General features: G+C 43.6%; 1 protein-coding gene across 2 annotated transcripts in view; it reads right to left on the bottom strand.

The window, feature by feature from the left end:
• Nucleotides 1-25,164, bottom strand: part of KCNAB1 (potassium voltage-gated channel subfamily A regulatory beta subunit 1) — a 555,572-nt gene that overhangs the window by 509,000 nt on the left and 21,408 nt on the right. Inside the window, exon 1 of one of the 2 annotated variants that reach the window (XM_068280852.1) lies at nucleotides 856-1,112. The exons of the other annotated variant lie outside the window; for it this stretch is intronic. Coding sequence (XP_068136953.1) covers nucleotides 856-1,097 — 242 coding nt within the window. The 5' untranslated portion in view covers nucleotides 1,098-1,112. Of the gene's footprint in view, nucleotides 1-855; nucleotides 1,113-25,164 lie in introns of those variants that run through there. 2 annotated transcript variants of the gene reach the window in all.

The raw sequence follows: 25,164 nt of genomic DNA on the forward strand, positions 1-25,164 counted from the left end.
AAAAATGTGAATTGAATAAGGGCACATGTCTGTTTGTGAAATAGCTGTACTTTGTATGGGCCAATCTAAAAAAAAATGTTTGCCCTTAGTCCTTGCAGTATGTGCTGATTTGATGAGATTGCTCATTTTTTAGAAAGACTACAGTGTCACCTGAGACTGTTAATGTCCAAGTCCATGGTAAGAGAGCACCATTTTGCTGGTCTATGAAAAAGTATTTTTTTTGCATTTCACAAATACCACTGGTCACAAAATTACCCATATGTTAGTGACCATAATGGCGAGGTAAATGTCATCTATTTCTCCGATCCTTGATTAGTAGTTTATACAACTGCACTGCACGCTGATACCCAGAAACACCAAGAGGCACACATCTCGAGGAAAGCACGACACTGCCAATTCCAAGTGTTAGAAGTTTATTAAGAATACTTTCTTGAAGCAGTAAAAATCAGTAAACAAATGAGTGCAGCTATAAGAGTCTATAAGTAGTAGCTGAAAACATTTACATCAATGCGTAAGACAGGAAACCTGAACAGAAATACATTTTACGCCACAGGTCTTATTGAAAAGTCACAGAGAAGAGAGTCTCAACTTACTGCAGTCATCAGAGTTTAACACACTGAAATCGAATTAGTTGCTCCATGCTACTGTTTGCAGATCCTTTTTTGTGTTATGTATTAGTTTAGATAGACTACACATATTATCACTCAAATTCAGTAAACCTAGGTAGTAAATGAGTGATGCATACAATGCAACAGCCCACAACAATTAATCAGCAATTATCTTTCATGATAACTCTCAAGTGGATGGAAAAATGTGATTATTCTGTGTTATTACACAATAGTAAAGAAAGACTACCTGTACATCATTCCAGTTTCGGCTTTAACTGTCTCGCTGAGGGACAGCCCATGGACGTTCACAAACCTCTCTAGGCGTTTCTGCTCCATGCTGGAGTTCAGTGTCACTGCCCAACAGCGATGCGGCAGGCAAGCTTTAGGGGTAGCATTTGTCTTTTTACCCTTGCAGGCAGAGTCACTAGCCTTCTGCCCCCCAAGTTTAGGGTTGGGTATATCGCTGTAGCTTGGTTTGTAAAGATGCATTTTCCTGGTTAAACTCTTCTAAGGTCTCTCTCAGAACTCCATGCGCCTCCAAGATCTCACAGAAGAGTTGTGCTGTGTTTCCCTCAGCAAAGCTAAATGAAGGGATGCTAAATGGATATAATAAATATCATGGGAATTGGCTGCTACCTTTCCTTCCCAGTGGAACTGGTTGTCACTGTTACATTTTTACTGAAGCCATCATGTTATGGACCCCTGCCAGCTACAACTTAGTTTCTGTGTTCATATTATCTCTAGACTAGATTTGACAATGGGGATATGTTTGATCCCCTCTGGGTGAGCTGCTTTCCCACGTCCTTATATTTAGGTAAAGGAAAAACATTTTGTGGGATACAGTCCAAATGCTTTCTCTCATGCGGTCTATTTAAGGCTCTGAGTCAAACAAGCTAGTAAAAGGGCAGCTAACTTGACCAAGAGTAGTCTGTGTGGCAGCTGGGAAAAAAAAAAGAATGCTGTCCTTGTCTAGTGCTATTTTATTTCTGCAGTACTAAAGTTTAATTGTTCTTATGCACAAACCAATGTCAGGCTGTAGTGCCTGTTTTCATGTGCATACTATCATGTCAACTTTAACTTCTTCCATAACAGACGGCTCCGGATCCTTTAAAGAGAAACTTTTACCAGGTTTTAACTTCATCCAAATTGGGGGGGGTGTAGGGGGGTTAAGGAGTCGTTGTGGCTAATATTGTGCTGAAACCCCTCCCATGTAATGTCATGTCCAGGGTCCTGACAGTTTCCTGTCTGTGAACCTTGTTGCATTGTGGAAAATAACACTTTTTCCAACTGCCAATCAAGCAGATTATCCCTCTGTGCATAGAACTCTCAGAAACAAACACTCCGTACAGATCACCTGACAGAACTAAAGATGTCACTGTGACGAACATTACGGAAAGTCGTGCGCAATCGCCAACGACTTGCGTAATGGTCCAGCCCATTACTGTTAGTCCTGTGTATATTAAAACAAATGTCTTTCTTTTCCTTCTCTTCTCTTAAAAGTAGAGTACAGTAACTTCCCCCATGTCCTGTGTCAGGTCAGCAAGGAATTTCACAGATAGCCCGACCTCCCGGGGAGAGCCATTTGCTGCACAGCTCATGTCCCAGAAACTAGATCCAACCAGTAAGATAAGAGATTCCCTCCAAACTCGTAGACTCAAACAAAGGAAACTTTAATGTATTTGTATTACAAAATAGGCTTGTCACAGAAAGACAAAAATTACATTTTCGGATACCCATAAGCCAGTTCTGTAATTCCACCGAATTACAATTTTCAGGAGTCAGTAGGGAGACTGCTTTATTCAGCCTGCGTAGAGCGAATGCGATAGAATAGGCATGTGTAGCCTCATTTGATACAGGGTCGCAGGACGCTTATGAATATAGCCTCGGAATTGCGATGCGCCAATCTGGGGCGGAGTCACACAGATTATTAATAAATGGTACATTTTCTTGCTCTGAGTCTGGGGGTGGCAACCGTACTGCCAGGAGATAACCCCACCTTCCCTCCACCTAGTTTGGAGGTAACACAGCCCCAATTCTAAGATTGTATAAATATGGGTCCAGCCGAGCCCGCCCCTGTCCTTCAGCATTTCATCTGCTAAAGAAGAGCTTGGAACATGTGTTCCACAGAGGGACCGATGCATGCATTTTTCCAAGGACTCTTAAAGCTCATTTAAACTGGACTCTTTCTTCATTCTCCGAATGGACTGCTCAGCCGTAACTAAGTAAGAACTTTCTAATTTTATCCCTTTTATTTTAAGCTTTGTGTGTATATGTTAATTGGTGTATATAACTGTATGTAATGCATTTTTCTTATTAAACATTTAAAAAATCGTTTAGCGGTTATGACCTGTTGCTGAACATACACAATCGTACCTATTCTCCTGAAACTGCTACCGTGTTTAATAGAAGTGTACCATTATAACCTGTATGCGAGAACCCGGCCCAGGTATAAAGATCTGACCCAAGTTCCTGCATACTGCTAAGGGTCAAGAAAGTGTTCTCGAAATTAGCATAATTAAAGTAGCGGGCTGTTTAACCCGCTTGGTGGCAGATCTTTGAATTGTATGTGTGTGGTGAATCCTTTGGCGTCTGAACACTCCCTCCGCGAGTCAGTTCATCAAATTGAGAAGTCAGGTTACCCTTCGTGATGAGCAAAATGACTGTGTGAGAGGATTTCTGACTCTGATCGGTTGACCCGCCCGCAGACCGGCCTTGCGGTCTGTGACAGTCACCCCCGTGATAAATTTCAGAATATAAATCAGGGAAAGGAAAGCTTTTACAATGGGCAAACACTGACTAAATAATCTATAAATTAATATTGTAAAAAAATAAGCAATTTTATTCATTATGTGATTTCACTACAGTTCCTCTTTTAAGACCAGACCTGTCCTTTCCGTTTTAAGTAAATTAAAAGCTGTGATTGGTTTACAGCAATCACGTGGACAGCAGAGCGAGCAAGTGCAGCGATGTGGACAGATAGGAGAGCAAGCATCTGATTTCTGTACCCCGGTGTCCCATATTATTTTCAGTTTTTTTACATTCTACACTAGTTGGCTTTTGGTTTTCCTTTTATGGTTCCTGGAGGTTCCTTCACACCATCCAGTTCCAGTTTCTAAAGTCATGACGCAGATAATTTTTAATATACTCAAGCCAGGTTTTCACATGTTCTAGTGATTTCCATTGGTCTCCAGCCCAGGATAATCCATCAGTTAGGAAGATGACTTAGAGCCTGGGCACAGTGAAATGTCGTGGAGAGAGACCCTCACTAGTTTCTTTCTCACTTCCAGGCTTCGCCAGTGCATTGGCTTCTTTGCCTTCGTGGCATTCATCATGTGAGGCTGGAGATGGTGGTGGAATGGCACTTGCGCAACCTTTTATCTAATTTAGTAACAACTGAAAGGCAACCACCATCCAACCAGGTGCAGTCCTTGAATTTAGTGTGCCCTCCAGGAAAAAATGTCCGGGCCACTGCAAACACCTACCTCCCACCCAAAGTGGATTGAGCCTCACCAAGTGCTGGCCCCCTAAGCTCCACCCCTGATGGTAGTGGTTGGAAGGGCTTTTGTTACTCCCCTGCCACTGATCCTTACATGCAGTGGTTTGGAACCACACAGTTATCACACATGAAGTGAGTCCGCATTCCCTGCCCACTGCCGCTGCTCTCATTTCTGGAGAAGGTAGCTCTGAAGGGGAGCCCGAGGTGACAGAGGGAGGAGTCGGGCCCCCCTCTCGGCCACTGTGTGTGCCCACTGCTTCCTCCCACATAACTCTGCAGCACCTATAACTGGTTATCTATACTGGGGGCACCTACAGCTGACTACTTATACTGGGGGCACGTATAGCAGGCTACATACTGTATACTGCGGGCACCTATAACTGGCTATCTATACTGGGAGCGCCTATAACTGGCTTCCTATACTGGGGGCGCCTATACCCTGGCTATCTATACTGGGGGTTCCTATACCTGGCTACCTAAACTGGAAGTTTTTTTTTTTTTTTTTTAATATCCTGCCTGGCCTGCCTTTCCAATTTCTGTTGTTTTCTTTGTTTTTTTGTTGTTGTTCTGTTTTTGTTTTTTTTTGTTTTGTTTTTTGTTTTTTTTGGGGGGGGGGATCCAAAATGTTGCATGGGGGCCCAGTGATTTCTGCACCCCTGCCTGTCGGCATACCCCCCCACACACATATTACACACACATCTTATGTACACGCACTGCTTAGTGTCAGCTGTAGAAATGTCTGCCTATAAAATGCAATGAAGTGTTGCGCTGCAAATCATTTCTGCTGTTAATGATCCGATCCGGCCTCCTAACATGTTATGTAAAATATTTACTTGTCAGCGGATAGCTTAGCAGCAGACAGGCCAGTTTGTTTCACTAGGTTCGGACTTTAACTTGCTAATTCAGCTGTCACTTTAATCATTTTTCCAATTTAAACACTCTTATCAGCAGTGCATAATGCATTACCAGCTGCTTATTTTTTTTGATTTATATAAACAGGCCGGAAATCCACAGCAGTAAAGCTCATGTAAAGCCACAGTCAGCACAGCGACACTCACCAGCAGTCTTTGCTGATAGATGTTCTGCCATTGATCCAGGTCTAACGAGATGCTTTTGATCATGTAAATTAATATGTGCAGCCATGTTATTTAGAGATATACATGTCTCTGCTTCAAAATAAATTCCCCACTGTTCTTCTTACATAAGTATATAGAAAATCAAATGTAAGGAAAGCCATACTGGTTTTATTCGGTTTTCTGCATTATTGGCAGAATGCTATTTTATATATATTTTAATTATTTGTGTGAAAGACGTGTTTTGCTTATAAGTAACACAGTAGAGACCCATAGTAGTTGCTCCTACAGTGATCAAAAATACATTGAATGGAACGGAAGTCTGAACAATGAGTCTAATAAATGACTGGTTAATGTGTATTATTAGATAATCTGATCTCACAGTGCTGTGCATTTTCTTCCATGTTGTCACATTATTTACTTATTCGACTGAAATAACCATATGTACAACCCCATTTCCAAAACAGCTGCGACGCCATTTAAAATGTAAACAAAAACAGAATGTAATGATTTCCATGAGACCCTAAAACACAACATATCGAATGTTGTAACTGACAAATTTTATATTGTTATATGAAATAAAATTTATTTTCAATTTTATGCCAGCAACATAATAAAAAAAACTTGAAATGGCCCATAAAAGACTAAAAGACTGTAGGGTCTTGTTCACACTAGCGGCGTTTTCGGGCCTTTTTTCAAGCACAGACAATTTTTAAAATCACCCTTAAAACACAATGAATCTCTATGAGAAGGTTCATATTAGCGTGGTTTGTGCACTGTGTGGTCAGCAAAGCGGTGCCTGTACCATTTTTGGGGCGTTTTTGCTATAGTGGAAGGTATAGGAAAAGCGCTAAACGCTCACAAAACCAATTTATGCGGTGATTGCGTTCGCTATTATAGAATAAATACATTGTATTTGTTCTTTTCCGGGTCAAAGAGTTCACTTCCTGACTTGCGTCAGGGAGTGAATTACAAAACCGCTCTGGAAAAGCGCTTAGAAAAGCGTTTTTACCAGAAACACAGCGCACAGTGGAGCGCAGGGAGGGGGGAAAAAGCGCACAATAACGCAAAACGCTTGCGTTTTCGATTTTAGGTGTGAATGAGGCCTAAGGGCTGGGGCCCACTATGGGCGCTCTGAAAAAGTTCAAAGTGCTCGCGCATTGCATAATCGCGGAAGTGCCACGGTTTACTAGTGTGATCACAATTTGGCTACTGTAGGTACTGATGCGATCACACCGGGATCGCTGCTAAACTGCTGCATGCAGCTTTTGTGATCAGCTCTGCAATCACAACGTTGCTAGTGGGAGATGGAAGAGAAATGAAGGAAAAAATAGGGAGTGCACTGGCCAGACAGATAAGAACGATCTGCTGTATGCACTCTGCAGCAAATTGGGGCTTGGGTAGGATGGGGGAGAAGGGGGCACAATCAAATGCAATCTGGGGAGGACAAATGCCACTCAATGCTGCTCTCTGGATGGGTGGGGGATTTGGAGGAACAATGGCCACCTAATCTTGCATCTGTGGTGGGGGGCGCCTAATACCGATATATTGGGGGTTCAGGGGGCCTCATGTTAACTTTTGCCCAGGGTCTCATTTTATCTAGAATAAGCCCCCTGGCTATATATTTTTCAGGAAACAATAATATTTGTCAATTTCAACATTTGCTTTGTTGTCTTTGTACTATTTATCAAATAGATACTGTGAGTACTGTAGATACTGTACAGCTGTATGCTTACGTCATCAAAAGAAAACATTTCCATGTTATTATTTTTTTTATTACTGAATTTCATACAGAAAACAAAGCAAACTACAAAAGGATAAGGAGTGAACTGGATATTGGACAGAAAACAAAGAGCTGTGGTCAATGGATCATATTCAAAATGAGTGACTGTTAGCATTGGGGTCCCACAGGGGTCAGTACTGGGTCCAGTGCTCTTCAATTCATTTATTTATGACCTAATAGATAAAGTAGAAAGCAGTGTTGCTATTTTTGCAGATTATACAAAATTGTTCAGAATTATCAGCTCTTGGATAGATAGTGGAATAATGGAAGGATCTGCATAGGATGGCTATATGGGCACATAAATAACAGATGAAATTCAATGTTTAAAAATGTAAAGTCATGCATTTTGGTCGTACCAAAAGTCTAGCACCATACAAAATAAGCGGGATACAGATAGGGACATCAAACTTGCAGAAGGGCCTAGGCAGGGGCGTACAGTGGCTTGCAAAAGTATTCGGCCCCCTTGAGGTTTTCCACATTTTGTCACATTACTGCCACAAACATGCATCAATTTTATTGGAATTCCACGTGAAAGACCAATACAAAGTGGTGTACATGTGAGAAGTGGATCGAAAAATCATACATCATTCCAAACATTTTTTACAAATAAATAACTGCAAAGTGGGGTGTGCGTAATTATTCAGCCCCCTGAGTCAATACTTTGTAGAACCACCTTTTGCTGCAATTACAGCTGCCAGTCTTTTAGGGTATGTCTCTACCAGCTTTGCACATCTAGAGACTGAAATCCTTGTCCATTCTTCTTTGCAAAACAGCTCCAGCTCAGTCAGATTAGATGGACAGTGTTTGTGAACAGCAGTTTTCAGATCTTGCCACAGATTCTCAAATGGATTTAGATCTGGACTTTGACTGGGCCATTCTAACACATAGATATGTTTTGTTTTAAACCATTCCTTTGTTGCCCTGGCTTTATGTTTAGGGTCATTGTCCTGCTGGAAGGTGAACCTCCGCCCCAGTCTCAAGTCTTTTGCAGTCTCCAAGAGGTTTTCTTCCAAGTTTGCCCTGTATTTGGCTCCATCCATCTTCCCATCAACTCTGACCAGCTTCCCTGCCCCTGCTGAAGAGATTCACCCCCTGAGCATGATGCTGCCACCACCATATTTGACAGTGGGGATGGTGTGTTCAGAGTGATGTGCAGTATTAGTTTTCCGCCACACATAGCATTTTGCATTTTGGCCAAAAAGTTCTATTTTGGTCTCATCTGACCAGAGCACCTTCTTTCACATGGTTGCTTTGTGTCCCCCACATGGCTTGTGGCAAACTGCAAACGGGACTTCTTATGCTTTCTGTTAACAATGCCTTTCTTCTTGCCACTCTTCCATAAAGGCCAACTTTGCACAGTGCATGACTAATAGTTGTCCTATGGACAGAGTCTCCCACCTGAGCTGTAGATCTCTGCAGCTCGTCCAGAGTCACCATGGGCCTCTTGAGTGCATTTCTGATCAGCGCTCTCCTTGTTCGGCCTGTGAGTTTAGGTGGACGGCCTTGTCTTGGTAGGTTTACAGTTGTGCCATACTCCTTCCATTTCTGAATAATCGCTTGAACAGTGCTCTGTGGGATGTTCAAGACTTCGAAAATCTTTTTGTAGCCCAAGCCTGCTTTAAATTTCTCAATAACTTGATCCCTGATCTGTCTTGTGAGTTCTTTGGACCTCACGGTGTTGTTGCTCCCAATATTCTCTTAGACAACCTCTGAGGCCCTCACAGAGCAGCTCTATTTGTACTGACATTAGATTACACACAGGCGCACTCTATTTAGTCATTAGCACTCATCAGGTAATGTCTATAGGCAACTGACTGCACTCAGATCAAAGGGGGCCAAATAATTATGCACGCACCACCTTGCAGTTATTTCTTTGTAAAAAAATGTTTGGAATCATGTATGATTTTCTTTCCACTTCTCATGTGTACAACACTTTGTGTTGGTCTTTCATGTGGAATTCCAATAAAATTGATTTATGTTTGTGGCAGTAATATGACAAAATGTAGAAAACTTCAAGGGGGCCAAATACTTTTGCAACCCACTGTAGCTGGGGGTGGGCGGGGTAGGTAATGTGCACCCGGGCGCTGGGTCCCTAGGGGCGCCCGGCCGTGACCATCAGGTTTTTTTTTTGGTTTTTTTTCCCAGCGGGGAGCACAGAGAAGGGGGAGGGATAGGCATAGCGGTGGGGAAGTTGGGTCCTCTCCCCCCTTCCCTCACCTTAGGGTTCCCCCTCCCTCACTCCCCCCTCCAGATATGAGCAGCGGTGGGCGGCAGAACACTTAACCTATTCCCGACGCATAGAAAGATCAGTGCGCCGCTACTCTGTTCTAGACTAGACCAGAGTAGCTGAGCACAGATCAGCCTCGCTGGGAATAGGGTGAGGCAGGGAACACACTCAGTTTTCTGCGCGTGTTTTTCTGCATACCTTTTCTGCCCACTAAGTGTGTTTCTATGCAGGAAAACGCACACGTGTTTTCCCAGCAGCTAATGCAATTGATAGAGAAAACTGGCAAAATGTGCAGAGTCATCATGCAGAATGTCAGGCTTTTTTTCTGCACGCAAAAAACATAGTGAGTGTAAACTAGCCCAATGATTATCATGAGTTCTCAGTTTTTCTGTGCAGAAAACACGCACGAAAACAGTCAAGTGTGTTCCCTGCCTAAGTGTTCTGCCGCCCGCCCGCCGCCGCTCATATCTGGAGGGGGGAGCGAGGGAGGAGGAGCCCTAAGGTGAGGGAAGGAGGGAGAAGTTCCCTACATATACTGGGGACAGCTATACTGGCTACATATACAGGGGACATATACCCCTGCCTACATATACTGGGGACAGCTATACTGGCTACATATACTGGGGACATCTATAACCTTGGTTACATATACCCCTGGCTACATATACTGGGGACATATACCCCTGCCTACATATACTGGGGACATCTATACCCCTGGCTACCTATACTGGGGACAATTATACACCTGGCTACGTATACTGGGGACATCTATACCCCTGGCTACCTATACTGGGGACAATTATACACCTGGCTACGTATACTGGGGACATCTATACCCCTGGCTACCTATACTGGGGACATTTATACACCTGGCTACCTATTCTGGGGACTACTATAGACCTGCCTACTTATTCTGGGGAAACCTATACCCCTGGTTACATATACTGGGGACATATACCCCTGGCCACCTATACTGGGGACATGTACCCCTGGCTACATATACTAGGCACATATACCCCTGGCTACATATACTGGACACATATACCCCTGGCTACATATACTAGGCACATATACTGCTGGCTACATATACTGAGGACAAATACACCTGGCTACATATACTGGGGACACATATACGCCTGGCTACCTATTCTTGGGACACCTATAGGCCTGGCTACTTCTACTTGGGACACCTATAGACCTGGTTACCTATACTGGGGGCACCTATTTTGGGGGAACTGCTGCCAGATTACCTGTATTTTTGGGGAACCGCTGTTGCCAGATTAAGTGTATTTTGGGGGAACAGCTGCCAGATTATATGTATGTTGGGTGAACCATTGCTGCCAGATTATGTCTATTTTGGGGGAACCATTGCCATATTATCTGTATTTTGGAGGAACCTCTGTCAAATTACGTGTATTTGTGTTAAAATACTGTCAGATTACATGTATTTTTTGGGGGAAACACTATGGCAGAGCTCAAACTTCCCTGGCAGACCTTTTACTCCACTGCTAAGGTCATGTATATTTAGCCCCACCCACATTCTCTTTTTTGTTTCACTATGTGCGCCGCAGGTCCCTCCTTAGGGGGCGCATTAATAGTCTTTGTCCCGGGGCGCTGAAAGCTCTAGCTGCGCCTCTGGGCCTAGGAGTACTTGTTGACAACAAGTTAAGTGATCGTATTCAGTGCCAAGTTGTTGCAGCTAAAGCAAATAACATTTTGGGATGCTTAAAAATGGAAATGAGAACTCGGGATGCTAGTAGTATAATATTTCTCTTTAGTAAGGCCGCATCTGGAATATGGAATTCAGTTCTGGACACAGCATTACAGGAAGGATATTACAGTTTTAGAGCAGATGCAGAGACAAGCAACAAAATTGATTAGAGGGGAGGTGGGGAAATGTGGGGAAATATATACAAAGAAACACCACACACTTAAATTCCTCTGATCTTAAAGAGAATCTGTACTCTAATATTCTTACAATAAAAAGCATACCATTCTATTCATTATTTTCTCCTGTGCCCCTCTGTGCTGTTTCTTCCACTCTCTGCTGCAATCCTGGCTTGTAATTAACAGTTTTAGGCAGTGTTTACAAACAAACTAACCAGCTTCTAATAGGCTTAGCTAAGCATAGTGTGTGAGTATGCAGGGGGCCTGCAGAGGGTGTGTATCGCTTCTACCAATCACAAGCAGCCCTGCACATTCCACACAATCAAGCCTTAGCCCGACAAACAGGACAGAGGAAAGATACATTGATTTATTACAGAGACAGTGCAGTTAGGAAAGACTGCAGTAAGCCAGAGCAGATTAGAACAGGCATAGGAACTTATAGGATAGAAGAACTAAGGCTGAAAAATTTGTTACAGAGTCTCTTTAAGGCCTGAATGGGTGGTCATAAAAGGGATAAAAAATTGATCCTCATCTCGGATTCTCTTATTTAATATTGGAGCAGGCCGATTGTTTGAAGTTGCTTATCCTCTGGCTTTCATGGCTTTTCTACTAAGCGAATCACTGTCCCATGTAGGCATGCACACTTACATGTAGGCTTTAGTTCTGAGTATACAAAGGAAATCAAAGCAGTCAAATTAGACCCTATCCTAGACCGTGTATCCCTGCCTGCTTGTGACACTGCAATAAGCTATATCCAGTGGTGTAGCTAAGGAGCTGTGGACCCCGATGCAAGTTTCACATGGGGCCCCCCAAACGGAAGCAGGAAATTTGGGCGCATGAGGCAAGTGGACAAAAAGGGCACCGCCATTTACTCCCATATTAAATATTGTCTGAACAGGAAAAAAAGGGCGCCCAGAGATTATTAAGATCCTCTAGAATCTAGATTGTAAGCCTTTGGCAGGGCCCTCTCCCCTTGTGTATCATACATGACTGTGTGCACTTTACCCAGAATTTGGAACTTGTTACCACTACCACTCCAGTTTATGATCTGACATTGTACTACTGTCTGCATTGTGTTGTGTATCTTTTTGCAATTACCTGTATTGTTGTATCTATTGTCTATTACCTGTATTGTTCTGTCACCCCTGTTATCATTGTCTGTAACTTTATTTATTGTACAGCGCTGCGTAATATGTTGGCGCTATATAAATCTAATAAATTATAATAATTATTAACGCTTTCAAACTGCGCATGTGATGATTTACGTTTACAAAATGCACCTGTGACGAATTACATTTACAAATATACTAAACATATCTATCGTATTTTTAACTAAAACGTTATTTAAAATGTTATCACTTACTGTTTGTAAAACATTATTTTCCACATAATAAAGTGATAAGTAAATTGTAATATAGTTTTTACAGTCACTATTTGTAAAACATTATTATCCACACAATTTTTTATAGTTTACAGCCACTATTTGTAAAACATTATTATCCCCACAATGTTTTACAGTTTACAGTCACTATTTGTAAAACATTATTATCCACACAATAAAGTGATCACTAAGGGGGGTCTTAGGGCTAGGCACCACCATGGGGGATTTAGGGTTAGGCACCACCAGGGGGATCATAGGGTTAGGCACCACCAGGGGGAATTTAGGGTTAGGCACCACAAGGGGGGGTCTTAGGGTTAGGCACCACCAGGGGGGTCTTAGGGTTAGGCACCACCAAGGGACATTTAGGGTTAGGCACCACCAGGGGGGTCTTAAGGTTAGGCACCACAAGGGGGGGTCTTAGGGTCAGGCACCACCAGGGGGGATTTAGGGTTAGGCACCACCAGGGGGTCTTAAGGTTAGGCACCACCAGGGGGTTCTTAGGGTTAGGCACCACCAGGGGAGATTTAGGGTTAGGCACCACCAGGGGGTCTTAGGGTTGGGCACCACCAGGTGAGTCTTAGGGTTAGGCACCACCAGGCGGGTCTTAGGGTTAGGCACCACCAGGGGGGTCTTAGGGTTAAGCATCACCAGTGGAGATTTAGGGTTAGGCACCACCAGGGGGGTCTTAGGGTTAGGCACCACCAGGGGGGTCTTAGGGTTAGGCACCACCAGGGGGGTCTTGGGGTAAGGCACCACCAGGGGGATTTAGGGTTAGGCACCACCAGGGGGGATTTAGGGTTAGGCACCTCCAGGAGGGTCTAAGGGTTAGGGGTAGGTAGAGGGAGGGTTCTGTGTGAGAGTAGGGTTAGGTTTAGTTGTAGTAAAATATTATGAAGTCAACACAGAGCATCCAAATTCATGGGCGGGGAAAAATCTAACGGCATGCAGCATAATCTCGCATAAATTGTCCAAAGCCCATAGCCATTCATGGCGGGCTAGAGGGATTTGGCATCGACATTTAGTGTCCAGAATTCACACACAGAAAAATCAGGCTCTAATGCTTAGAAATGCTTGATTAATAGTTTGCAATGCTTATATTTTCACTGAAGAAAATAGAGTTTTTGAAAGTGGAGGTGTACTTTCCGCTTTGCATATAAGACAGACATGTCCAAAGTCTCGCCTGGGGGCCTAATGCAGCCCTAGGAGCCTTTTCTGGTGGCTCCCAAATCTCTCTACATTTGTTAATTCCATGCTTCACGCAGGCCGTAGCTGTGTTGCCGCATGCACTTTATGTTGCCGCTCTGCCTCCCCATTTGCTCGCCTGTAGGTTATCAGTAAAGATGGCCCGAACCTCCAATTTTAGGTTCGCGAACCCGGTTCGTGAACCTCTGCAAACGTTCGCGAACTTGTGAACATTCGCGAACCGCCATAGACTTCAATGGGGAGGAGAACTTTGAAAACTAGAAAAAATTATGCTGGCCACAAAAGTGATGCAAAAGATGTTTCAAGGGGTCTAATACCTGGAGGGGGGCATGGAAGAGTGGGATAGACGCCTAAAGTCCCGGGGAAAAATCTGGATTTGACACAAAGCAGTGTTTTAAGGGCAGAAATCACATTCAATGCTAAATTGCAGGCCTAAACTACTGCATGTGTATACATCAATCAGGGAGTGTAATTCTTCCACCCTCCTTTCTCTCTCTCTCTCTGATTTTGTCTTCCAGGGATTTGTAGGCTGTCAAAAGCAAGCTCACATACATTGGCCAGGAATCAAACCCAGGTCAACTGCTTGGAAGGCAGCTATGCTCACCACTATACCAGCATTGGCCAGGAATCAAACCCAAGGTCAACTAACATTACAGGCTGAAGCCAGCCCTTTCACTCATCTCTTCAACTACAAGAAAGGCCCAGGAGTAGTCTTAGCTACCGTAATATCTATGTTACGGCAGGGCCCTTATTACACTTTCTCTTACAGGGCTATGGAAACCGTTTTGCCCATGCGATAAAGCGAGGTGCAAAAATGAAATCATGCCTGGCAGAGTACGGTTTCAATCCATCAACCTCTGGGTTATGGGCCCAGCACACTTCCGCTGCACCACTCTGCAGTCTGCTTATATTTGTATACAATCTTCAAGTTTAAGAACCACCCAAATTTCTCCTGGAACCGTTCGCCGGCGAACCGTTCGGGCCATCTCTAGTTATCAGCCATCATTGTAACATGTATCAGCCACTGATTAGCTGCTGCCACTGTGCTAATGCACACGGTATATGGGTTATTTCCCGTGAAAATGTTTTATTTTCCAAGATGTCACAGGCATAGTGTATCTAACAATAATCAGCAAAAAAATCTGTTCAACTTTTCTACTTCGGACCCCTAGCAATCTCAAGAACAGCAATATGGCCCTTGGCCTAAAAAGTTTGGACACCCTTGATAAAAGACAATACATTACACATTTCTCCAGTATATACACTTTCCAAAAATAATCATGGTCCAGCTCAGTTTTATGAAACAAGATCTAAATATTATGTCTTGGAGCTTAAAAAAAGTAAGGGGCAACTTCTGTAAATTACTGCTGGGATATATTGGACTCTGGTTGTATAGAATTGTTTCAATCTGAAAATAACTTGGCTCGAGTTATTAACACTTGAGAAGAAGAGATTAAGAAGGAGGTATTATCACCGCCTATAAATATGTAAAGAAAATCTTATAGAAAATTTGTAGGAAAGTTCTTCACTTTAAGGTCAACACAAGAGACACAGGAGTACTAAAAGGACCAAATGTAAACAGCTCCTTAACCATCTGACAATAAATAGAACCATATGTAAGAAACAGAAGCTCCGTAAAATGACAAATAACTTTTCTAAAGTGCTGTTCTCCCCCTCGGAAGCCCCCCTCCCCCCTGGAAAATCACAGGCTAACCTAAGCTAGTGTTGGGCGAACACCTAGATGTTCGGGTTCGCGAACGTTCGCCGAACATCGCCGCGATGTTCGGGTGTTCGCGCCGAACTCCGAACATAATGGAAGTCAATGGGGACCCGAACTTTCGTGCTTTGTAAAGCTTCCTTACATGCTACATACCCCAAATTAGCAGGGTATGTGCACCTTGGGAGTGGGTACAAGAGGAAAAAAAATATTTGAAAAAGAGCTTATAGTTTTTGAGAAAATTGATTGTAAAGTTTCAAAGGAAAAACTGTCTTTTAAATGTGGAAAATGTCATGTTTCTTTGCACAGGTAACATGCTTTTTGTCGCCATGCAGTCATAAATGTAATACAGAGAAGAGGTTCCAGGAAAAGGGACCGGTAACGCTAACCCAGCAGCAGCAGCACACGTGATGGAACAGGTGCAGGCGCAGGAGGAGAAGGTCATGCTTTTTGAGACACAACAACCCAGGCCTTGCATGAGGACAAGAAGCGTGCGGATAGCATGCTTTTTACCGCCATGCAGTCATAAATGTAATAAAGATAAGAGGTTCTATAAACAGGGACCGGGCGTCAACGCTAACCCAGCAGCAGCAGACGTGATGGAACAGGAGGAGGCGCAGGAGGAGAAGGCCACGCTTTCAGGTGCAGCTCAGGCCTTGCATGAGGACAAAAAAATGTGTGCGCAAAGCAATGCAATGAGTAGTTTTCAGGACACAATGGGCTATTCGGAGGAGCTATTCCCACCCCCACAATCTTCTACCTGTGAAAGGTCAATGGAACAGCCACAAATGTTGTGCCCGGATTCACAACCTTTTTCTGTGGAAAATGCACCTCGCACTGAAATGCAAGGCGAGGCCGAGGATGAACATGACGTCAACAACTCAACATGACGCAAAATGGGGGCGGAACAGAAAGCTGCTTTCAATGTTTTGAAGGCCTTAATTGCCTCCGGTGGCCAGTTAGATGCATCATTCATCACACCCAAATCCCAGAGCAATGTGTGCAGGAATTTGAATCTCAGGAGGTGTACCGAGATCATCTGGACAAGTGACCAAGTGACAAGTGACAAAGTGACCAGTGACAAAGTGACAAAGTGACAAAGTGACAAAATGACAAAGTGACAAGTGACAAAGTGAGAAGTGACAAGTGACAAAGTGACAAGTGACAAAGTGACAAGTGACAAAGTGAGAAGTGACAAGTGACAAAATGACAAAGTGACAAGTGACAAAGTGACCAGTGACAACTGACAAAGTGACAAAATGACAAAGTGACAAAGTGACCAGTGACAAAGTGACAACTGAGAGGTTGTTCTGGGGAGCTCCACTGCACTCAGTCGCATATGAGGAGAGGTCTCGTCGGGACTGCTGATCCTCCTCAGCTTGCTCAAAGCCTTGAGGGTTCCTGAAGATCCTCTGCTTGGAGTTCGCCGGGGTTCAGCTTGGTGTCGGGGTCGGCGGCGTCCTCCTCACTCCAACGTGGCAGATCTTCTGTTGAAGGAAAAAAAAAAAAACATTGTTAAAAGTCCAGTACCGCTTCTGAAGGACTCACCAAGAGATGCAGGAGCGCTTCAATCTAGCGCACCATCGCTCGCTGGGTGATGTCCCTGCCTACGCGCTGGAATTCTACGCTGCACATGCTAGCACGCTTTTGCGCAGTGCCGAGGCGCATTCCAGCAGCTAGTAGCTACCAAGCTTCTGTGGATCTGATTGGGCCACCATGTTGGATCTCTGCCAAGTCCTCCAAAATTTTGAGCAATCCACGTTGCGTGACTGAGCAGTGACAACTCTACAGTCAGCATTACAATACCACTGCTGTGTTTACTGAAGAAATCAATGTTGAAGATGGAAACCGCTGGCATGATGCAAGTGGGGGATTCTGAAGATGAAAACGATCAGCGTGATGATACCAACATCAGGCAACCTGCCTCAGGAAACGCTGGTCCCAGCTATGACAAAGAACAGGACGAGGAACAGCTGGAGTTGGAGCAGGAATTGGATGCCCCCACTGCCGAGGGACAGAGCGGTGCACGTTGGACTTCCACAATTTAGCGGGAAAGGACAGCAGAAGAGGAAGAAAGTGATGCTGGTGACGAATATGGTGCATCACAACAATCACAACGCTTACAAGAACATGAAGACAGAGGAGTCTGGCAGGACTCTCTGGCACACATGGCTCAATTCATGCTAGACTGCATTGAACGCGGCCCGCGCATTATTCACTATTCATTATTATTCATTATTCTGGAATCTGGACAACACCAATTACTGGGTTTATACCCAGTTTGTACAAACACAATGTTAAAAAACTGATTGAAGAAAGTGTCAGACAGGTCAAAAATGGAACAATTCCAGCAGGCCCTTGAGGATGGAGACTTTAGAGAGGAGATTGACATCCTCCTCCTTCTCTAGCCAGTTGTACGCCGACAGACTGACTTCAGCAAACCCAGGAGGACCAGGAGGGCAGCAAAGAACACAAGCTGCTGCTAGTGCCGAAAAGGGAATGGTATTGGCAGTGTCCTTGGAGTGGGAACATTTTCTGACACCCATGCAGCAGCCCACAGAACAGCAATCGGGCAGTTCCACGTCCTCCAACACCAATCGCCTGGAGAAGATGGTCAAGGTCCAGGACTACATGTCAGATGGCGTAGCTGTGTTGAACAATCCATCTGCAGACAGACGGTGAGTGTGACAGGCAGCACAGAAGGACCATGGCAACTCACTCATAGTACCACAGTTTGATAGTGCTGCCCAAAAAATTATATGGATCCGTGGACCCGGGCACTGCGGGCAGTACTGGGAAGTGGGAACGCAGATTTTAGTACCTAAACACACGATACAACATGTTTTCCGGGGTCGGACTCTGAGGCACATACAGATGGTCCCGATCATCATCCTCATCATACAACTCTTCTCCTGAGTCTGACCCACCCACCACCTCTGCCACCCCAACATCCCCAGACACAGACCCCTCATCGTCCTCAACATTAACTTGGGATGCTGGCCTGAGCCAGACCTCCTCCTCCACATCAGGCCCCATCATCTCCTCAATGGCAGCCCTCATTATTCGTTCTGGCGACGGACCGATGGACACAACATTCTCCTCCGGAGAGGGCTGCTGCTGACCACTGGCTGCTGGGGTGGATGTCATAGCTTGCGTGGGGCGTTGGCTGTTGCTGTTGTTGGGAGTGCTGCTCACAGCGGAGGTCTCTGAGGAACTCATGGTGAGCTCATATAGTGGTTGGCGGTGAGTGGAGTATTACTGATCCCAGCAATATACACACTGACTGGCAGAGTACGCAATGCTATATAGTCTGGCTGAGCGGTGTACACAGAGTGGCAGTACACACAATGCTATATAGTCTGGCTGAGCCGTGTACACAGAGTGGCAGTACACACAATGCTATATAGTCTGGCTGAGCGGTGTACACAGAGTGGCAGTACACACAATGCTATATAGTCTGGCTGAGCCGTGTACACAGAGTGGCAGTACACACAATGCTATATAGTCTGGCTGAGCCGTGTACACAGAGTGGCAGTACACACAATGCTATATAGTCTGGCTGAGCCGTGTACACAGAGTGTCAGTAAACCATGCTATATATAGCGTGGCTGAGCGAGGTACACAGTGGCAGTACACACAATGCTATATAGTCTGGCTGAGCGGTGTACACAGAGTGTCAGTAAACAATGGTATATAGTCTGGCTGAGCGGTGTACACAGAGTGGCAGTAAACACAATGCTATATATAGCGTGGCTGAGCGAGGTGCACAGTGGCAGTACACACAATGCTATATAGTCAGGCTAAGCCGTGTACACAGAGTGTCAGAAAACACAATGCTATATATAGCGTGGCTGAGCGAGGTGCACAGTGGCAGTACACACAATGCTATATAGTCTGGCTGAGCCGTGTACACAGAGTGGCAGTAAACACAATGCTATATATAGCGTGGCTGAGCGAGGTACACAGTGGCAGTACACACAATGCTATATAGTCAGGCTAAGCCGTGTACACAGAGTGTCAGAAAACACAATGCTATATATAGCATGGCTGAGCGAGGTGCACAGTGGCAGTACACACAATGCTATATAGCCAGGCTAAGCCGTGTACACAGAGTGTCAGAAAACACAATGCTATATATAGCGTGGCTGAGCGAGGTACACAGTGGCAGTAAACAATGCTATATATAGTGTGGCTGAGCGAGCGGTGTACTACTGTTCCCAGCAGCGACACACAATGACTGGGGGGGACCATGGCTAGCGTGGCTGGAGAGCGAACTACCCTGCCTGCCTACCCAAAGCTAAACCCACAGAGAAATGGCGGAGATATGACGTGGTTCGGGTATTTATTTACCCGAACCACGTGACCGTTCGGCCAATCAGAGCGCGTTCGGGCCCGAACCACGTGACCCGTTCGGCCAATCACAGCGCTAGCCGAACGTTCGGGGAACGTTCGGCCATGCGCTCTTAGTTCGGCCATGTGGCCGAACGGTTTGGCCGAGCACCGTCAGGTGTTCGGCCGAACTCGAACATCACCCGAACAGTGGCGAACACTGTTCGCCCAACACTAACCTAAGCGCTGAGGGAACTGTTCTGCCATCTGTGTGGAAGAAGCTTTAGTAAATCAGGGCCTGCATTTTGAACTAGCTTAACTAAGCCATGAATTTCGAAGCTGGAGAGAATATTAAATGACCGTGTTAAGTGATTATATTTAGCGTTTCAAAAGCTCTTCTCCTGAAAACACTTTAATTGGAAAGATGTTCTTCTTTGATTACATGTTTATTTATTTATGGTCATTGGAGGTCTTAAGATGGTGTGCTGTTCTCGACCCATGGCAGTTTTCTTTAATATACTGTGAAGACATTGTTAGTTGGAGATGACTTATTCATGTAGCACCAGTATTCACCTGTAAGATGGTAAGGACAGTACCTAGCTGTGTCGCTGTGGTCATCTTGATTAATTTTGATTTATTTATTTGAGCTATTGCCTAGAGTTTTACCTTCTTTATATATCTAATAATCACACAGCGACATTGGGAGGATGAAACAATACACATGTCCATCAAGATCAAGCACTGGAAAAAAACGCTCCCAACTGCCCCTTCTTCAGAAAATCCTCTTTGAAAAAACAAATTCCTCTGTCCTCTTTCTTTCTCATTTCTGTCCCTCTTTCAGGACTGATGTACAGGTCTTTGTAAATATGTGTATTTTTCTACTAAAATGTGTTTAATCGACTCTACACTTTTTTCATATCTTAAATTGATTTATTTCTTAATTTCAAATGTTAATATGAAGATAATTAGCGATTATAGAAAAGACCAGGGTGGTTGAATTCTAAAGCTATGTTTTTTGCTCATGAATTTTTAGTGGTATGTATGGCTAGGGGTGTGGTGGGGTCATGGTTGTGACAGGGGCGTGGCTTAAATTGTCCCTCTTTCTCATCTCAAAAAGTTGGGAGGCACAATTGCTATAGGCACAATTATTTCTCTCTCAAGCCAGTACCTATTTTAGCACAAGAGAAAGAGCATCTTGCTTACTTTCCTAACATGTTGGTATTCCCTCTTTTCTTTACAAGGTTTTACAATCAGCAAATGCTATAGTGTGCCGCCCATATACAGCTAGTATAATGTCCATATTATGTTCTGTAGCTTGTTGGTGAATAATGGTGAATAATCATGTTCAGATTCAAGTTCACCAACTAGTAAATAACTACAGTAAATAATTTTCCCACAAAAAATTCTCCTGTGTTGATGTTACTGCTGTCTTGCTGTGCAGCTATGTTAGTCACTGTAAGGTCGCCATGAAAATGGCTTCTAAGAGCAAGTTTGTTCATTGAGTTCTATTGTTTTTCTTCCGTTGAGTCTGTTTTTGTCCTACCTCCTTTAACATGGCTCTTTATTCCGTAATATGAATGGGTATTTACTTTTCGGGCATATGGTTGAAACTTTAGTGATACTTTGTGATACTATGATTATATTCAGTGTCTTATTTACCATAAGGCACTGTAGGCATGTGCCTACAGGCACCTGATGATGGAAAGGCGGCCCACTCCCCTCCCCGAGTGCCACACTCCCTCCTTCCCTGTGCAGAGTCCTGATGAGAGTGTAAATAAGAGATTACTCAACCTGCTCTCGTCATTCAGCTGACAAGATCTCCCTTCAGTCAGGGGCACCTCTAGCTACCTAATACTTGGGTACACCTCTAGCTACTTAATGTTGAGGTTCCTTCAGCTACTTAATACTTGGGGGCAACTCTAGCTACTTATTGTTGAGGGTGCGTCTGGCTACCTAATGCTAAGGGACACCTGTAGCTGCTTATGGCAGGCAAGGGAAGTAAGGGAGAAGTGACAGCTGGGACAGCCAGCACACTTGCGGTGTGGTTCAGCAAGGGTTTGTAGATTCCTAGAGAGCAAAGTATAAGGTGCCAGGACATCTGTGCCTATAGACTCCTCTGAGGTTAATCCGGGCCTAGTTGTATTACTTAATGCTTTTGGCAATAAATGTATTTATAAGCAAAAATGGCTTCTGAGGTTTATTGACATCATGGGACCTCTTGTTGGCTTCTCTGTCCCCAGCAGTGTGAAGCAGGTCATTTCGGCACGCAGAGCTGTATCCTGCCATAGCACTAATGCTATAGTGCGCACCCTGTTTAAGGGTAATTTAGGATTCTGGCAATCACCAAACTTCGAAATACTTTTCCCTCGAAGGGGGAATAGTATTTAACACCACTGGGAATTCGAGTGGCAGCAGGGTGAGCCATCATTTAGCTCACCCTGCGCCCAACTTACCGGCGGTGTTACAATACGTACACCAGCAGTGGGCTCAAACCACCACATTTCTAGAAACTTGGGGATGTGATGTTATTTCTCTGTAATACTAACATTTTCACTTGAAAGCAGCTATTGCTCCTGGTTACCCTGAATGTGGTATTGCCACTAATTATGTGAATTGATGAGAGAACATGAAAGTAAAAGCTAAGAGGCTGGTAAATGATCCATCACATTGGAAGCAGCCGCTGAGCTATCCCTGAACATTTGTCACCTGGCCACCAGAGGTCATCTGACACCAGGATGAGAACCACATGAATACGTTGTTCTTCCAGCCACCAGGATTGCCTTTGTCCCCTAATATTCTCACAATGTTACTTACATTATTGTTATAACTACAATATTTTGCAAATGCATATCTAATGATCTGGATTCTAACATATAGATAAAGTGCAGTTCTATTTTTAAGTTGGACATAAATAGCCATGAAAGTAACATGCATGTGCTTCTCATTAAGGTCCCCATGTTATTATAACCTGGTATTGTGGTCACAATGAAATCTTGTAATATAAGAAGCTAACCCTCATGCCCAGTTATTAATGGGATGGCTGGTATGTGTGCTCTATTAGAACCAGAGCACAGAAGGATTGCTTGCCTCTTTGTAAAACGTACATTACAGAGAGCATGGCATGGGCTTGATCATCACATTTGTATCATCAATGAAGTCAAGTTCTCTTTGCAGAGGTCAGAATCAATCAGGAAAAGCTGTTGGTGAATATTTGACATGTCCCACTTACTGATAGGGATTGCTGTTCTCAAAGTATGCTAAAAGCAAAATGCTGGGATTTACTAAATCCCCAGGAAGCAGATGATTAACATACATCACAGATTAGCATGTGCAAGCAGGTCTGCCTTTATTTCATTCTATTGAAGGTAGTCGTGACAACTTTATTCTAGACAGCCGGTTTAGTATATATCAAAGGGATGCTACACTCAAATGCCTTCTGCACTCCACTGATAACGACCCATCATATTATTACGGGTCTTTTATTCCATTATGGAGCTTGGCCTTGTGTCCTAAAGATAACAAGGATGTAGTAAGTAATATAATCAGTAAATCAACAACACAGTGTCTATAGCATCCCATGGGCGATAACACAGCATCCCATGGGCAAAAATAAGACAGTAAATTTTGCCCTTTAGAAGTGATTTAGGATTCTGCCTCTGACATTGGAAACCAGAATCCTGGCTCAAGGTAGTATCTGTTCAGTAAGGCATCCTTGGGCAAGACTCCCTAACACTGCAGGAGTGCCTAATGAGGGCGAACTTAGTGGCTGCAGCTCTTAAGCACTTTGAGTGTGACAGGAGAAAAGCGCCATACAAATGTCAGCATTGTTGTTATTGTAATAGAGTGACAATCTCAAGGTTATTGGTACAGGAAATGGTTGCTGACTGGCTGCTTTGTTTTGAGTTAAAAACTTTATCATGTTTCGAAACCTGTCCTGATTACTATAATTTGAGTTAGCAGATAGTAATAAGAGCCATTGGAAGATTTCATTTTGCCAACGTTTTAAACTTAATAAAAAAAAAAAATATCTTGCATTCTGTTAAACTGTACTGTGGCCAATAGAGGAAGCAAGATTTACCACCAAAAGGGCTCCAATGAGGGTCTAAAACTTCACTTTGATGCTGCCCTCATTACCTAAGAGCTGAAAGCTGTCTTCCCATTTTCTGGGCCCAAGTCAGTTTAAATGTAGCCAATATCTATTAAAGTAAAAAAAAATATCAGATATAAGTTTAAATCTCTAAAGTTATCCTAAGAGACATAGGGCTTGATTCACAATAGAGTGCTAATTTTTGCACGATTTTCGCCATTTTCGCACAAATTTTCGCATTGCGCGCGATCGCGAATTTTCGTGCGAAACGATAACATTTTCGCGCGCAAACGCAAATTTTCACACGAAAACGATATCGATTTTGCACAAAAATTCATTAACGTTTAACGTGAAAATTCGCGATCACGCGCAATGTGAAAATTCACGCAAAAACGGCAGTGCTAACAGTTTGCACTCTTTTGTGAATCAAGCCCATATTGCGCTTAAACGCTTGCCACTGGTGTAGGAACTGGGTCACAGGGGTTGCAATTGTGGCCAGGCTGTTCCTCCAGAAAAGCCCACAGACTGAAGCAGGTCCCACTGGCGCGTACGTCAAAAAAGAGCGTCGGGAAAAAAGGGCGCGGGGTGTAAACGATAAGCACTAATAGCATTTATAAAAATATTGTGCTGTATTTCGTTTTAAAAATAATGTTTTACAAATGTTAATGTGTATGAAATCGGCAATTGTGAAAACGTTAATCTTCCCTGTTTCAAAAGTGAAACTTATAATTACGTTTCTTAAAAAAACCCGATAATATATGTTTAATCGTTGTAATTGTATATTATTGTGAATAACCTTAATTTATTGTTTCTTCTTATAATAAAATCTGAAAATATTGTTTATAACGATGATATAAATATAACTACGTTCGTAATAAGTTCTGTAAAACATTAGTAAGTATTACTAAAATTTTACTAAAACTACTGTATACCTAATCCTACTCTCACACAGAACCCTCCCTGTACCTACCCCTAACCCCTAGACCCCCCTGGTGGTGCCTAAACCTAAGACCCCCCTGGTGGTGCCTAAACTTAATACCCCCCTTAGTGATCACTTTATTGTGTGGAGAATAATGTTTTACAAACAGTAAAGGATAAAATATATTACAATTTACGTTACGTACTGATCGCTTTATTTTGCGAATAATAATGTTTTACAAACAGTAAGGGCTCTTTCACATCAGAGCTTGCGTTGGAGAATGCTCAAAGCATACGTTTTGTTGTCTGCCTTTTACTGCGTTTTGATATGCGTTGCACTGCAGTGAGTGTGCGTTTTTAATCCGTTTTCAATGCGTTACTGCACATAGAAAAACGCAGGTAATTTTTTTTTCTTTTAGTTGTCAACTTTCTACATTGTTCCTCTGTTGCATTCT

Source organism: Hyperolius riggenbachi, chromosome 4 (genome assembly GCF_040937935.1).
Source record: "Hyperolius riggenbachi isolate aHypRig1 chromosome 4, aHypRig1.pri, whole genome shotgun sequence".
Taxonomy (NCBI): domain Eukaryota; kingdom Metazoa; phylum Chordata; class Amphibia; order Anura; family Hyperoliidae; genus Hyperolius; species Hyperolius riggenbachi.